Raw genomic sequence first — 15,004 nt, forward strand, 5'->3', positions numbered from 1 at the left:
GGGGGGGGGGATGATGCTGGGAGGTGAGCCTAGGAGAGACAGAGGGGCAGTGAGGGAAGTTCCCCGTCAAGATAGTCCCCAGGAAAGTCTGGCTGATGAGGAAGAACAGAAAACCCAAGAGACCTTTGGGGGATGGAAAGGTCACTAACGTTTTTCTAAAATAGAAGGAGATATCGAGGTGAGGTGAGAACCTGGGGCTTGAGCTCCTCCCCTCTGGTGGTGGGAGGGTCACAGTGGACACCTAGGGGCCTGGATCCCCTCGATGGCCATAAGACTCAGATGAATGTGGGTGACTCCTCAGATTCCTCTACCTTCAGAAATCAGTCCCCAGCTCCGGCCGTCATCGTGTCGGACAAGGAGGCTGATCTGCAGCGGAAGGAGTATTACAGCAAAGGAAGATACCTGAGGTGCTGTTCTCACCCGGAGCTTGAGGAGGACATAGAAGATGAGCAGCAGGACAGTGACAGTGGGTCCGGGTCAGCCTGGGGGGGCGGGAGGACTGAGAACTAACAGACTGATGGGTGCCCCAACCCTGATCCGGGGATGCTTCCAGCTTCTACAAGTGAGAATTCCATAGGAACTGAGGTCCGCTCGCTGGACCACAGGGGAAGCCCCCTTCGGGATCACAGGCCATCGAGAACGCCCTGACAGTGACAGGGACACCATTACAGCCTGGTGAGGACACCATGCCACTGGGCCTGGCTCTTGGCAAGCTCCCATCCCCCAACCCCCCACTCCCTTTAGGCCAGTAGATCTGCAACAGGTGCTAAGGCCCTAACCATCCTAGTGTGCAAGGCCCACATTGTACAGAGAGGAACCAGGGACGACCACAAGTGGTTGGGACCCCCTCCAGCTTGACACCATCTGCTGGTCCCAAGCCTCCTCCCCACTTCTCTCTGCCACCTACCCCACTCCGGGTACTTCCCTGTTTTCCAAAGAAGTGGGTCCCAAGCAGTGTCTGGCTACTGTCAGTGTCTGGCATCCAAGGGGTTGAACTGCCCAAGCCCACAAAGCTCAGAGAGGAAAACTAGAAGCAACCCAAACTCCTCAAACCAAAAGGAGCGCAGATATGAGCCTGGGCAGGGGCAAGTGGCTGCCTGCACTGGCCAGGGCGGGAGAGGGGCTCAGGGTAGGTTCTAGGGAGTCGGAGGGGTCACATGAGCCCGATCTGCTGTAAGAAAACCACTCACCCAACCCTCCTCTCTCCAGATGCATCCCTTCGGCTTTGATGGACTCAGGACGGGGAAGCCACACAATAGAAAATGTAGCCATCTGGAGATGGGGAGGGGCCCAGCCTTCCCCTGCCCTCACCACCCAAGGGGTGGAAAATAAAGAGAAGAGCAGCAGTCTTGGTGCTGTGAATTGGGGGCCCAGGCGGACCTGCTCAGTCACTGAAGAGAGGAGAGGAGGGAGGGAAATTCACACACAGGAAACCACCATGAGCAGCCAGAGCCGAGAAGAAAGCTCGGAGTAGTCGGGGGACTGGGGTCCGGAAGGTCTTGGGAGCCTGAGAAGGCCCAGCTGCAGCGGGATGACAGTGGTTGGTGTGCTTCAGTCAACATAAATTCACGAGTATCATCTTTAATTCTTACAACAACCCTGGAGGCAGGGGTTGCCATCCCCATCTTCCAGGTGAGGAAACTGAGGAATCAGAGAGCTTGCTCAAGGTCATGCACCCTGTAAGTGACCAAAAGATTTGAACCCATACCTGCCGGGCTCTCAAAACTCAGCCACTAAAGGAGAAAGAAGCAGAGACCTGACCCAGTAGGAAGGTGACAGCATATCTCTGAGGGCGGGGCTGTGGCTTCTCTGATCTCAGGCCCCTCTCCTCAGCCCAGGCCCCGCCTCTGCCCCTCCCAGCACTGCCTGGAAGTGTGGGGTGAGAGCTCCTCCTAGGACACCCCTTCCCCTTGGGGGACGAATTATCACCCCTCCCAGGCTCTACCCAGGAGAGAACGCTTTTCTCCTTCCTCATCCAGGCCCCTCTGGGGGCAGGGAGTACCTCCACTTGCATCCCCACCCGCCTGGCCCCAGGATCCATTGGCCTGGAGTGATCAAGCTGAGATGACAGTCAAACTGGATTTCGAGGAGTGTCTTAAGGACTCACCCCGCTTCCGGTAAGTGTGCACAGGTCTGGGGGGTAGAGGAGGGGCGGCCCGACACCCCCTTACACACACACACACACACACACACACACACACACACACACACACACATACCCTTCCCCAGGCCAGATGTCCTAGCAGGGAATAGGTCTCAAAGGGACAAGATCAAGCGTGTGGGCCGAAGTAGTACCTCTGCTACCAAACCCAGAGGTCTCTCACCCCCAGAGCTGGCATTCCATCATCCTTTCTCTCACTGGGACCCCTGCCCCTCCCCCAGCACCTGCTGTGGGCGGTTAGCAACTTCCTGCCCTTACCACATCCACCCTCCTTCTACCCTTCCTGCTCTGGCCTGGGCCATAGTAGCTCCTACACTGTGGCGTGAGCAAGCTAAAGAGGGCTGGTGGGTGGGCCTTCCTAACCCACTGGCTTTTTCTGTCTGCACCCTCACTCTCTAACCCCAACCCCTGACCTGGCCTTGCCAAGGTGGACAGACTACACGGACCCACCTCTGTTCCCCTGACACCACCCCTCCTTTCCCAGAGCCTCTGTTGAGCTGGTGGAAGCTGAAGTGTCGGAATTGGAGACCCGACTGGAAAAGGTGACTCAGGGTCCGACTTTAAAATGAAGAGGGTGGGACCAGGAAGAACGTTAGAGGCAGAGAATGAGTCCCAGGGATTATTGAGTGCCAGTCGTGTGGGATAGATATTTTGGGGCAACAGAGAAGCAAAAAGGTAGTTCTATACCCTCACGGAGCTCGGGATCTTGCGGAAAAAAGTCTCACTTGTGGACTTACCCTGTCAGCTCTCGAGCCCTGCCTTATACCAGCCCCGGGCTGTTGGGTAGAGCAAGACTCTTCTGCCTCGGAGCCCACAGACGGACTGGAGGGCAAACCAGCGAAACACTCAAACACATTACAGTCAGGCCTTCCCTGGCCACCTTTATAGAACAGCCCATGCATGTGCAGGTACAAGTACATATACTCCCCTCCTCTGAGTGGCTTTGTTTTTCTCTATAGCATTTAGCTCAATCTGACATTATGTATTTCCCTGCTGTTTTAGGTTTCTGTTGCTGTATATAATCAATTGACTTTTTAAAAAAATATATTTTTATTGATTTTTTACAGAGAGGAAGGGAGAGAGATAGAGAGTTAGAAACATCCATGAGAGAGAAACATCGATCAGCCGCCTCCTGCACACCCCCCACTGGGGATGTGCCCGCAATCAAGGTACATGCCCTTGACCGGAATCGAACCTGGGACCCTTCAGTCCGCAGGCCGACGCTCTATCCACTGAGCCAAACCGGTTAGGGCCAAATTTAGTGACTTTAATACATATTTTTTATCATAGTTTTGGTGGATCAAGAGTCAGGAAGCTCAGCTGACCCTCTGCTCAGGGTCTCGCAGGCTGCAGTCTCTTCTGAGGCTCAGGCTTTTCTTCCAAGCTCGCAGGTTTGGGGACTGAGGCCCTCAAGTCCCAGGAGCCACCAAGTCCCCGTCCCTGTAGCCCTGTCCACAGGCAGTTTACTTTATAGCAGCTCATTTCTTCAAGGCCAGCAGGCCAGTCTCCCTTGTGTGAGCTGGCAAGATTGTGCCAATTTATATCACCCCTGGGGGCGAGCCCATCACCTCTGCCATGTGGTGTGACCTAATCACAGGAGTGCGTCCCATCGTGCTGGCCATAGTCTACCGGTTAGAAGCAAGTCCCAGGTCTCTCTCACACTCAAGGGGTAGAGATCATGCAAGGGTGGGAATCACTGGGGGTCACCCTGGCATGTGTCTGTCATGCTATTTTTGCTGATTTTTTTTCTTTTCTTCACTGGAATTCTAAGTATCGTGAGGGACCTTTATGTTTTGTTTTTGCTCAGTCACCAGTGCCTCAACCGTGGCCTGAAAGTTAGTGGATGACCAACTAATATAATATACATATATTTTAAAATGAAACCTTTTATTTGAGTAAATGATACATTCACAAGAAGTTGCAAAAACAGTACAGGGAAGTCCCACAAACCCACTACCCAGCTGCCCCCAATGGCGGCATCTTACATAACTGTGGTGTACTAACTGTGGTGTACTGCCAAAACCAGGAAATTGCAATGAACTGTCTACAGGTCTTACATGGATTTCACCTGTTTTGCATATACTCTTAAAAAAACTTTGTGTAGCCAAAACCGGTTTGGCTCGGTGGATAGAGCATCGGCCTGTGGATTGAAGTGTCCCAGGTTCGATTCCGGTCAAGAGCATATACCTTGGTTGCGGGCACATCCCCAGTAGGAAGTGTGCAGGAGGCAGCTGGTCGATGTTTCTCTCTCATCGATGTTTCTAACTCTCTATCCCTCTCCCTTCCTCTCTGCAAAAAATTAATAAAAATATATTAAAAAAAAAACAAAACAAAAAAATCTTTGTGTATAATTCAATGACACTTTATCATGTGTATAGATTCTTTTTTTCAATATATTTTTTATTATTGATAATATTACAGATATCTCCTATTATTCCCCCCTATGCTCCCCTCTGTATAGATTCTTATAACCAGCATCACACACAAAATACAAAACTCCTATCACCACAAGGGAACTCTTTTGTATTAAGCTTTGTAATGATACCCTCCCTGCCCCCTTCTCAAATCCATGACCACTCATCTGGCCTCTGTCTCTAGACTTCTGTCATTTCTAGAACGTTATATTAGTGGAATCATACCTTATGTGACCTTTCAAGATTGACTTTTTTTTAAAAAAATATATTTTATTGATTTTTTACAGAGAAGAAGGGAGAGGGACAGAGAGTTAGAAACATCGATGAGAGAGATCGATCAGCTGCCTCCTGCACACACCCCCATTGGGGATGTGCCCACAACCAAGGTACATGCCCTTGACCGGAATCGAACCCGGGACCCTTCAGTCCGCAGGCCGATGCTCTATCCACTGAGCCAAACCGGTTCGGCTCAAGATTGACTTTTTTCCGCCACTTAGAATAATGTCCTTGAAGTTTATTCAAGTTGTTGCGTATCAGTAGTACCAGTAGTTCATTATCAATAGTTCATCTACGAATAGTTTATTCCTTTGCATTGCTGTGTACCATTCTATTGTATGGATGTACCAATTTGTCACTAGTTCAGTCTTACGAAAGTTTCTTACTCAAATGTATGAGGGAGAGAGGTGGATAAGGAAAAAAACGGAACACTCAGTCCCCCAGCTCCACACAATGGGTTTGTGTCGCTTGTCACAGACACCCCATGGGGACATCTGATAAGGTTTGATCATGACCAGTTTCCTGACCATTACTGATCCTGCTAGCCACCTTAAGCTACATTTCCCTGAGGCTTTCGCTAGCTCTGAAAAGTGTCTTCCAGTTCAACAAAAGTTCACTGGGAGATCAACCGAAGGACTTGCATGCATGCATATAAGCCTAACCAATGGACACAGACACCAGGGGAGTGAGGGCATGAGTTGGGGGGAGGGGGGGCAATGGGGGTTAAGGACACATACTAGCATATAATACCTTAATCAATAAAGAAAAAAAAAAGTTCACTGGGATGAGTTGACAGGCTCCCCAGTCACTTGCTCTATCCCAGATACAGTGACTCAGGCCAGAGCCAAGTGGCGTCACCTCAGGGGCAGTGCAGCTCCTGCAGGGAACAAGGTCCAGGGGTCAGGAGACCTCACTTTGGCTTCGGACTCGGCTACCTGGCTCACCTAGTGAGACCCTCCTTGGGCTAGTCTCTTGTCCCCTTGTTTATCCAGCCTCCTTGTCTGCCAATGGGACCAGAGAGAAGGGGCCTTAGGAGCCCCCTAGCATGCCATCCTCGTCCTGACCCTCTGGCTGGCCGACTGATCAATTTCTATTTATGAGGGAATGTTCAATAAGCATGGAATGGGACAAGTCCAGACAGTTCGTGCTGCAGAGCAGTGGTTCCCAGTGTGCGGCACATGTCCCATGGGGGGGGGGGGGCAATTTGATTTTTAAGGGGGGCAATTTGAGAATGAGTTATTAACAGTGAATTTTTTTTGGCATTTCTTATGGTTCTATAAATATACATGGTGACATACTTATGCATTTCATTCTCTATTATATGTTTTGAAACTTTATTTGCTGTTTTTTTTTTCCTGTCACTTTATATTATTATTATTATTTTAACAATTTCTTAGTGATTTCTTCAGCAGTACTTCAACGGTCCTTTCATTCTTTTATTTTTCTCTTTCATGGATGCCATGTTCTTTGGGAGCTTGTTTAGACGAAGTTAATGGCCTTTTAGGCTTCCTCCACGTGAATAGGAGTTCACTTTTTGAATAATAAGAATTCTATGTCACGGGGGAGGGGGGGGCATCAGGAATTTAGAGATGCTTAGGTGGGGCATGGCCAAAAACAGGGTGGGAGCCACTGCTGTGGAATTCACGCCGATTGGGTAGAGCATTCATCCTGTGAGCCAGACAGGGCCCGAGGATGGAGTTTCTGGGGAGCTCTGAATCCAAGCAGTTGCGGAGAGACATTTTGGAGGTGAAGCTGACAATGGCTTTGGTGACAGGCTGGGAGGAGTTTTGTTCCAGGCACAGAGCCGTGGGAGCAAAGCAACAGAGATGAGAAAGCACCAGGTCTGTGTTAGGAACTGTGAGAGCTGGACTGGGCTACAGAGAAGTTTAGGCAAGGCTGTGAGGGAGGGTCACAGCCCAGGCGAAGGGGAGAGGAGGCGGACAGGGGTGGGGGTTGCTACCCACTTCGGTGGCGCATGGCACGACTCCCTTTTGCCCTGTTGCTCCCTAGCTCCTCAAGCTGGGCAATGGCCTCCTGGAAAGTGGGCGCCATTACGTCGCGGCTGGCCGCGCCTTCGTTGTCGGCATTTGTGACCTGGCCCGCCTGGGCCCACCAGAGCCCATGATGGCGGTATGTGTAGGGCTCGAACCAGAGTGGGATGGGGTCCGAGATGAGAGATCCTGTGGAAGCTGGGGGAGGGGTGGTCTGGGGTCTGCAGGTCCCAGGCCAGAGCAGGGCTGGTGCTGCCACCTGAGACAGCCATTAGGCTGGTCTAAAAATGGGAGGGTAAGGGCCCGACCCTACCCTCGCCCCCATGCCTCCTACTCTCTCTCTGTCTCTGCCTCTTCTTGCTTAGGAGTGTCTGGAAAAATTCACTGAGAGCCTGAACCACAAGCTGGACAGCCATGCGGTGAGTGGGGGTAAGTAGGGCAGGTGGGGAGAGCAGGGTGGTCTGTAGCCCTGACCTTTACCTTCCAATCTCCGCTTCCCCTCAGGAGCTTCTAGATGCCACCCAGCACACGCTGCAGCAGCAAATCCAAGCCTTGGTCAAGGAGTGAGTGTTGGGAGGGAAACCAGTCCTCCAGCCCGTTCCCACAGGAGCCTCCCTGAATGAGGCGGAGACGGAGGGTTTCTGGTGACCTGCTTGCTACCCCCCATCCCAAGAACCCCCTTGGAGTTCTGACTGTACAGAGGCTGACTGACAGCTATGAGTGGGCCTGCTCTGGGGACTGCTCTGCAGGGGCAGGTGGATGTGTCTGTGATGCTTTGTATCCCCACCCCAGAGGTCTCCGGGGTTTCCGGGAGGCTCGCCGGGATTTCTGGCGAGGTGCTGAAAGCCTGGAGACTGCTCTCACCCACAACGCGGAGGTCCCCAGGCGCCGGGCCCAGGAGGCAGAAGAGGCAGGAGCTGCTCTGAAGACTGCTCGAGCCGGGTACCGCGGACGGGCACTGGATTATGCCCTGCAGGTGCCTGTCCCCCCTCTTGGAGTACCAGGGCCTCAGCCACCTGAAGGCTAGAGAGTCCCTGGGGTGCACTGGGAGGGCGCCCTATCTTTTCAAGACTGACCTGATGTGTTTTTGGGCCCTCAGATCAATGTGATTGAGGACAAGAGGAAGTTTGACATCATGGAATTTGTGAGTTGCAAGGGCAAGGTGGGGAGGAGCCTGCTGATGGAGAACAGGAGGGAAGAGGGAAGTACTGAGGGGTCCTTTCTTCAGCCCTGCCCCCCCCCCCCCCACCTTGACCCCAGGCGCTGCGTTTGGTGGAAGCCCAGGCTACACATTTCCAGCAGGGCCACGAGGAGCTGAGCCGGCTGGCCCAGTATCGCAAGGAGCTGGGCGCCCAGGTAGGGCCCGATGGAACAGGCAGGTGGGATGGGGTAGTGGGCTCTGAGATGACTTCCCTGGCCTGGTTTGGGGAGGCTCAGGCCATCTGAGATGCCCCTTCTATGCCCAGTTGCACCAGCTGGTCTTGAATTCAGCTCGACAGAAGAGGGACATGGAGCAAAGACATGTGCTGCTGAAACAAAAGGTGAGGGCTGGGCCCAGCCGGTGTGGTTCAGTGGTTGAGCATCGATCCATGAACAAAGAGATCATGGTTCTATTCCTAGTCAGGGCGGGCACATGCCCGGGTTTTGGGCTCTATTCCCAGTAGGGGGCGTGTAAGAGGCAGCCAATCTGATTCTCTCTCATCATTGATGTTTCTATCTGCCTCTCCCTTCCTCTCGCTGAAGTCAATAATAAAAATAAATAAATAAATAAATAAATAAATAAATAGGTGAGGGCTGGGACTGCTGGAGGGAGGCAGATGGGCATAGGGCCTTGCTCTCTGCTCACAAAGTGGCCTTTTGACCTTTCTGTGCCCTCAGGAGCTGGGCGGGGAGGAGCCAGAGCCAAGCCTCAAGGAGGGGCCTGGTGGCCTGGTCATGGAAGGACATCTCTTCAAAAGGGCCAGCAACGCATTTAAGACCTGGAGCAGGTGAGGAGAGGACACTCCAATCAGCCAAACCCATCCGGGATTACAGTTTTTTTTCAATGTTTAAAATTGATTTCAGAGAGGAAGGGAGTGGGGAGAGAGACAGAAACATCAATGATGAGAGAGAATCACTGATTGGCTGCCTCCTGCACTCCCCACACTAGGGATTGAGCCTGCAACCCGGGCATGTGCCCTGACCAGGAATCAAATTGCGACCTCCTGGTTCATAGATGGATGCTCAACCACTGAGCCACGCTGGCCAGGCCCATTCAATATTGTTTGCGTGGTTGTAGTATGCTAAGCACAGCAAGGAAAAAGACAAAAACCCCTGCCTTCAGAAACTTTCTATCCCATCAGCAAAGACAGACAATAACACAATAACTAAGGAGATGTTATATTCATATCTATTATGTTAGAAGGTAAGAGTGCCAGAGGAGAGAAATTATGAAGTAAGGGATGTGGATAGCTGAGGAGGGGTTGTGGTTTTAATAGAGTGGTCAGCGTAGGCCTCGTGAGAAGGTGACCCCTGAGTGAAGACTCGAGGACTTCTGGGGGAAGAACGTTCTAGGCAGGAGGGGGAGCCAGCACCAAGGCCCTGAGAAACCTGGCGTGTGGGAGGAACAGAGCGGAGGCCACCGGTGTGATGAGAGGAAGGAAGGAGGAAGTGGTAGGAGACGACGTTGGAATTAATAGGGATGTAAATTATGACAGGGCCTTGTCGGCTTCTCTAGGGACTTGGGCTCAACTCTGAGGGAAATGGGGAGCCCTTGCAGGGTGCAGAACAGGATGGTGGTCTGCTCTGACTCGACTCCTTCCCCTTCGAGGGCCACTGCCAGCCCATGTGGGATTTTTGTGCAAATCAGATCCTATAGGGGCTTCTTCCCCAAGACACTGCTCCCTTTCCCCAAGATACTGCCATCTATCAACAACAACAAAAAATTGTAGCAATAGACTTATTTTGTTAGGAAAAGCATCTTACTGTCATCTGCTGTAAAGTTGACTTCATAAATATATCAAATCTGGTTGTCCAAGATGTGATGGGTGCCCTTAGACAGTCTACGCAACTGTCCCCCTCCTCTGGAACATCTGGGACAGTCCGCCCAGGCCTCTCCTATCGGCAAGATCCTTTTGGGGCAAAGGACACAGACTGCTGTCCCTGTCCCAGCCTCATCCTGATGGTGCCCACGTCCAAACTCTACCTTCCCCTCCTGCAGACGCTGGTTTACTATTCAGAGCAACCAACTGGTTTATCAGAAGAAGTACAAGGTGGGTAGCCCGGGTGCTGGAGGCCTGGGCCCAGGGAGACTCAGCCCCGGCTTCCTCTGGCTGGACATCTGGCCCCTCTCACCTTCCCCTGCCAGGACCCCGTGACTGTGGTGGTCGACGACCTTCGTCTCTGCACAGTGAAGCTCTGCCCCGACTCCGAAAGGCGGTTCTGCTTTGAGGTGGTATCTCCTAGCAAGTGAGTAGAGCCCCCAGAGGTGATGCTCTAAAAGCTCTAAATCGTTACCAGCTGGAAAGGTAGGGCCCATCACCCAGGCGCCCCTGGAGCAGAGGCTGGAGGCCCCCATGCAGCCCCAGGCATGAACCCTTTGTGGGCTGGATGGTGGGGCAGCCTGGGGGAAGGATATAGGGGGATGGAGGATATTGAGAAGGACATAACCTATTGGTGCAGAAATATTTCCGTCCGATTGGTACCAGCTGAAGACTAGCTGAATGTCAGCCTGCCCATCTGCCACATGCTCTCCCGGCCTCAGACCCCTCCTTGCTCTCCGTCCCCTTTCCTGCCCAGGTCCTGCTTCCTGCAGGCTGACTCAGAGCGCCTCCTACAGCTGTGGGTCAGTGCTGTGCAGAGCAGCATTGCCACGGCCTTCAACCAGTCTCGCCTTGACGACAGTCCCCGGGGTTCAGGCCAGGTACCTTAACTCGGGGGTCCGGCGCCAGGTTGCCCAGGGAGATGGGACATCCCTTCCCCGACCCCATGGCCACTCTTTCTTCCCATCTGCCCCAGGGCTCAGGACACCTGGTCATGGGCTCTGCTGCCACCCTGGGCCCCGGCGGGACGACCAGGGGAAGGGAGCCTGGCGGAGTGGGGCATGTGGCAGCCCAGGTGCAGAGCGTGGATGGCAATGCCCAGTGTTGCGACTGCCGGGAACCAGCCCCTGAATGGGCCAGCATCAACCTTGGCGTCACCCTCTGCATTCAGTGCTCCGGCATCCACAGGTCCCTCCCCAAAGCCCCAAGCACGGGCCCCGTTCCTTCGGGCTGCTGGGGGAACCGAGATAGAGCCGATCACAAGGCTCTTCCTTCCTTACCCTGCCCTCGCTTCCTCTCTTAGATTCTGGCTGTCACTGGGCACAAGCCTGGGCTGAGCCTGTGGGGCACCAGGTGGATCCAGGGGGGCCCAGCCTCTCGGTCTAATCAGCGACAGGGGATCCACAGTAGTTTATTGGTTTGACTGGAGGAGGTGTGGGGTCAGGACTGCTGAGGATGGGTGAGCCAGTGAAGAGCAGAGAGAGAAGAGGTGTGAGGCCTTAGCAAGTCTATACAGCCCTCACCCCGAGTCAGTCTGGTAGAAGGATGGCAAGAAAGAGTTGTCTAGGCCCGTGGTCAGCAAACTGCGGCTCTTTGGCCCCTTGAGTGTGGCTCTTCCACAAAATACCACATGCGGGCGCGCACGTACAGTGCGATTGAAACTTCGTGGCCCATGCGCAGAAGTCGGTTTTCGGCCTGGGCGAGTCTATTTTGAAGAAGTGGCGTTAGAAGAAGTGGGGGTACATTCGCTGAGGTCGACCCCTCAGATTGAGGACGTTTTTAGCAAAGGCCAGTTTAGGAGTACCCTAATTAAGTTAATAACAATGTACCTACCTATATAGTTTAAGTTTAAAAAATTTGGCTCTCAAAATAAATTTCAATCGTACTGCTGATATTTGGCTCTGTTGACTAATGAGTTTGCCGACCACGGGGCTAGGCCAAAGCGCCAAGAGTGAAGGGAGGTGGACAGAGAGGATGAGGCCCTTAAAATGAAATGTAGGAGAAGTGAGAAGAGGGGATGTGAAGAGGCAGGATCCTGCCAGATGCAGGTCAAGGCTACAGGGCCCCAGCTGCCCTGCTGCCTCCTGGCCTAGGGCCTCTGCATGGCCCCCCATGCAAGACCTTGTCTCCAAGTCTTTTTAGGACCAGCAGGTGCTCCCACAGCTGCTGCCCCACATAGGGCCTGACTTCCTCTCTGGCCCTCCAGGAGCCTGGGAGTTCATTTCTCCAAAGTCCGGTCTCTGACACTTGACTCATGGGAGCCGGAACTAGTGAAGGTGATTTGGGGGTGTTATGAGGAGTGTGGGGGTCGGATGGGTTGAGGGCAGGGCTGTAGAGCCCGAGGGCTCAGACTCTCCCCGCTCCCTACCTGATTGTCTGCCTCTGCCTCGGCACCTGAAGCTTATGTGTGAGCTGGGAAATGTCGTCATCAACCAGATCTACGAGGCCCGTGTGGAGGCCATGGCAGTGAAGAAGCCAGGGCCCAGCTGCTCCCGGTGAGGCTGGCGGGAGGGGCTGGGCTGCCCTCTTTGCAGGGAGGGAGGAGGGTCTGGAATGAGAGGAGGGAAGACTGTCTCCTTCTCCTCCTCACCCCTTCAGGCAGGAGAAAGAGGCCTGGATTCATGCCAAATACGTGGAGAAGAAGTTCCTGACCAAGCTTCCTGAGATCCGAGGGCGAAGAGGTGGCCGGGGGCCTCCGAGGGGGCAGCCTCCTGTGCCCCCAAAGCCTTCCCTTAAGCCCCAGCCAGGGAGCTGCAGATCCAAGTCAGGTATAGGGTTGGTTGGGCACTCATTGAGCACCTACTGTGTGCTCAGCACGGGGCCACACCTGGTGGGGAGGTTCAGGGTCTGAGGCCCAGGCCTTCCCTTTGCGAATGCTGAGGAGCCAGACCACATCAGCACTGGTTTCAGAAGGTAAGAGGTCTAGGGCCTATAGTGAAGAATAGGAAGGAGCATGGGGCTGGGCGTAGGCAGGGAGGGCTATGTAGGGGAGTCAACCGTGTGAGAAAAGTCAGCAGTGAGAATGAGCTAGGGTCTCCAAAGGCCTGGGAAGGCAGGTGTGAGTTTGGCTGGAGCAGAGGGAGCCAAGAGAGTTGAGGCGAATCTTCAGTGAGTCAACTCACCCACAACATCCCAGCCAGTCAGGGTGGTTGGACAGGAAGAGGTGGGTGATGCTTTCTAGCCCGAGGGACGCCACACACATACACACTCACATACACCTCCACTTCCCACCAACCCCCGGAATCTTGAAGGCCTCCCCACAGTTGAGCAGTGACCTACCCCATTACAGCATCAGGGGACTTTGCTGAGGGTTTTCTTCCCAGACTCAAAGCTGATTCCCCCTAAACAGAGCCACCCCCTGATAACCTGGGCAGCCTGCACCCTGGGGCCCTGCTGTTTCGAGCTGCTGGGCATCCTCCATCCCTCCCCACCATGGCTGATGCCCTCGCCCATGGAGCTGATGTCAACTGGGTCAACACGGGTCAGGAGAACGCCACGCCACTGATCCAAGCCACAGCTGCTGTGAGGGTCCCGCCAACCTCCCCACCCCACCCTACGTCACCTTCTCTTCTTCCCTACTCCTGACTTTCTTACCCCTCCCCGCCTCATAGCGAGTGATAACCAATAAAGACTGTTTGCTAAGAGTGATTTGAGGTAAACAACCTGAGTTGGAATCCAGGCTCTCACCACTTACCAGTTCAGTTATGAACCTCTCTGTAAACTAGGGATCCCGTACCTCACTAGGTTGTACTGTGGATGTAATGTATTGATACATGTAAAGAGCTAGAGCCGAGCCTGACACTTAGTGGTACCCCTAAACTCCTGACCCCACACCCTGCCCTCTGAACTGCATGAATCTTTAAATCTGCCTCTAAAGATGCCACCCTCTCTCCCTTTCTCTGCTTCTCAATGCAGAATTCTCTTCTGGCCTGTGAGTTTCTCCTCCAGAATGGGGCGAACGTGAACCAAGCAGACAGCCGCGGCCGAGGCCCACTCCACCACGCAACCATCCTTGGCCACACTGGGTAGCAGACAGCGATGATGGCCTTGGGGAGGAAGGTTCCGGACGGGAGGAGCCGCTGCTAAACCTGGCTCTCCTCTCTAGACTGGCCTGCCTGTTCCTGAAACGGGGAGCTGACCTGGGAGCTCAGGACTCTGAAGGCAGGGACCCTCTGACCATCGCCATGGAAACAGCCAATGCCGACATCGTCACCCTGTGAGGATGCCTGAAGGGGCAGGACCAGCACCTTTCACATGGGAGTGGCTAAGTCCCAGACCTCGATGCCAGAGATGCCTGGGGAGGGGAGTGGCAGCAGACAGGATGCTCCCAAGTGTTAATGGAAACGGAGTAGCAATAGCAAGGGTGTGGGCAGGGTCCAAGGACGGTGAGCTCATCCTGAGAGTCATTATTTGTCAACATTGCTGTCAGGCATCTTTTAAGGACTAGACTAGACCCTGGGCAAACAGATGAATAAACAACCCAGCTCAGTGGATGGGAAGTTGGGGGTGGGGGGAAGGACTGTCGTTCATTCTTTAATTCTCTCCTCCTTAGGCTTCGATTGGCAAAGATGAGAGAGGCAGAAGCAGCGCAGGGCCAGGCAGGTAAAGTGCCCCCCAGCCCAGCCCCATCAGGCTCTTCATCTAACTCTGGGCTTCTGGCCCCTGGTGACCAGCTTCATTGATTACGTCTATTATTCAACAAATCTGTGTTGGGCGTATGGGACACACCAGGCCTCAGAACAGAGGGGAAAAAAAGGCAAGAGCTGTGCCCTGTTGGCTCAGGTGTTTCCTCCAGCCACGCTCTTACCGGGACGCCCCACCGTCCCCAGCAGACGCTCCTGAGCTGGGGGCCCAGCCTTCGGGGCTCCCAACCCTCCCTCCCTCCCCCCAGGAGACGAGACGTATCTGGACATCTTCCGAGACTTCTCACTGATGGCATCCGACGACCCCGAGAAGCTGAGCCGGCGGGCCCAGGACCTCCACACGCTCTGAGGCCAGGCCGTGGAGGGCCTGCGACCCGCCCTTCCTACCCCCGCTCCCCCACCCCTGCCCCCGCCTGGTCATTAAAGCCTCTGTGCTTGGACCTTCCCTCCATCCTTCCTTAACGGGCGCCACCCGGGACCGCAGGCTGTCAGGTGCTGA

The 15,004-nt window shown here is 54.0% G+C and overlaps 2 protein-coding genes across 5 annotated transcripts in view; both read left to right on the forward strand.

The window, feature by feature from the left end:
• The window catches only part of LOC102429667, a 3,388-nt gene extending 2,013 nt beyond the window's left edge, over positions 1-1,375 (forward strand). Inside the window, exons 6-8 of one of the 3 annotated variants that reach the window (XM_023746531.1) lie at positions 302-466; positions 554-675; positions 1,210-1,375. In XM_023746531.1, the coding sequence (XP_023602299.1) occupies positions 302-466; positions 554-648 (260 nt within the window). In that variant the 3' untranslated portion in view covers positions 649-675; positions 1,210-1,375. Of the gene's footprint in view, positions 1-301; positions 467-553; positions 676-1,209 lie in introns of those variants that run through there. The other 2 variants (XM_023746532.1, XM_014447644.2) reach the window with 2 other exon arrangements.
• Positions 1,376-1,477: 102 nt separating this feature from the next.
• On the forward strand, positions 1,478-14,950 carry ACAP1 (ArfGAP with coiled-coil, ankyrin repeat and PH domains 1). 2 transcript variants are annotated; one of them, XM_014447640.2, is made up of 23 exons: positions 1,478-1,632; positions 1,980-2,117; positions 2,646-2,703; positions 6,862-6,981; positions 7,208-7,261; positions 7,347-7,405; positions 7,635-7,818; positions 7,942-7,986; positions 8,103-8,198; positions 8,309-8,383; positions 8,721-8,830; positions 10,042-10,093; positions 10,189-10,289; positions 10,620-10,743; positions 10,839-11,050; positions 12,069-12,138; positions 12,263-12,357; positions 12,461-12,630; positions 13,212-13,384; positions 13,778-13,887; positions 13,968-14,078; positions 14,415-14,464; positions 14,754-14,950. In XM_014447640.2, exons 2-23 carry the CDS (start codon positions 2,065-2,067, stop codon positions 14,852-14,854), a joined length of 2,223 nt encoding a protein of 740 aa, XP_014303126.1. In that variant the 5' UTR covers positions 1,478-1,632; positions 1,980-2,064; the 3' UTR covers positions 14,855-14,950. The 2 variants fall into 2 exon arrangements, with proteins under 2 accessions (XP_014303126.1, XP_023602298.1); XM_023746530.1 differs by lacking the exons at positions 1,478-1,632; positions 2,646-2,703 and having other exon boundaries at positions 1,869-2,117.
• Positions 14,951-15,004: the final 54 nt, after the last annotated feature.

Source organism: Myotis lucifugus, unplaced genomic scaffold, assembly GCF_000147115.1.
Source record: "Myotis lucifugus unplaced genomic scaffold, Myoluc2.0 scaffold_690, whole genome shotgun sequence".
Taxonomy (NCBI): domain Eukaryota; kingdom Metazoa; phylum Chordata; class Mammalia; order Chiroptera; family Vespertilionidae; genus Myotis; species Myotis lucifugus.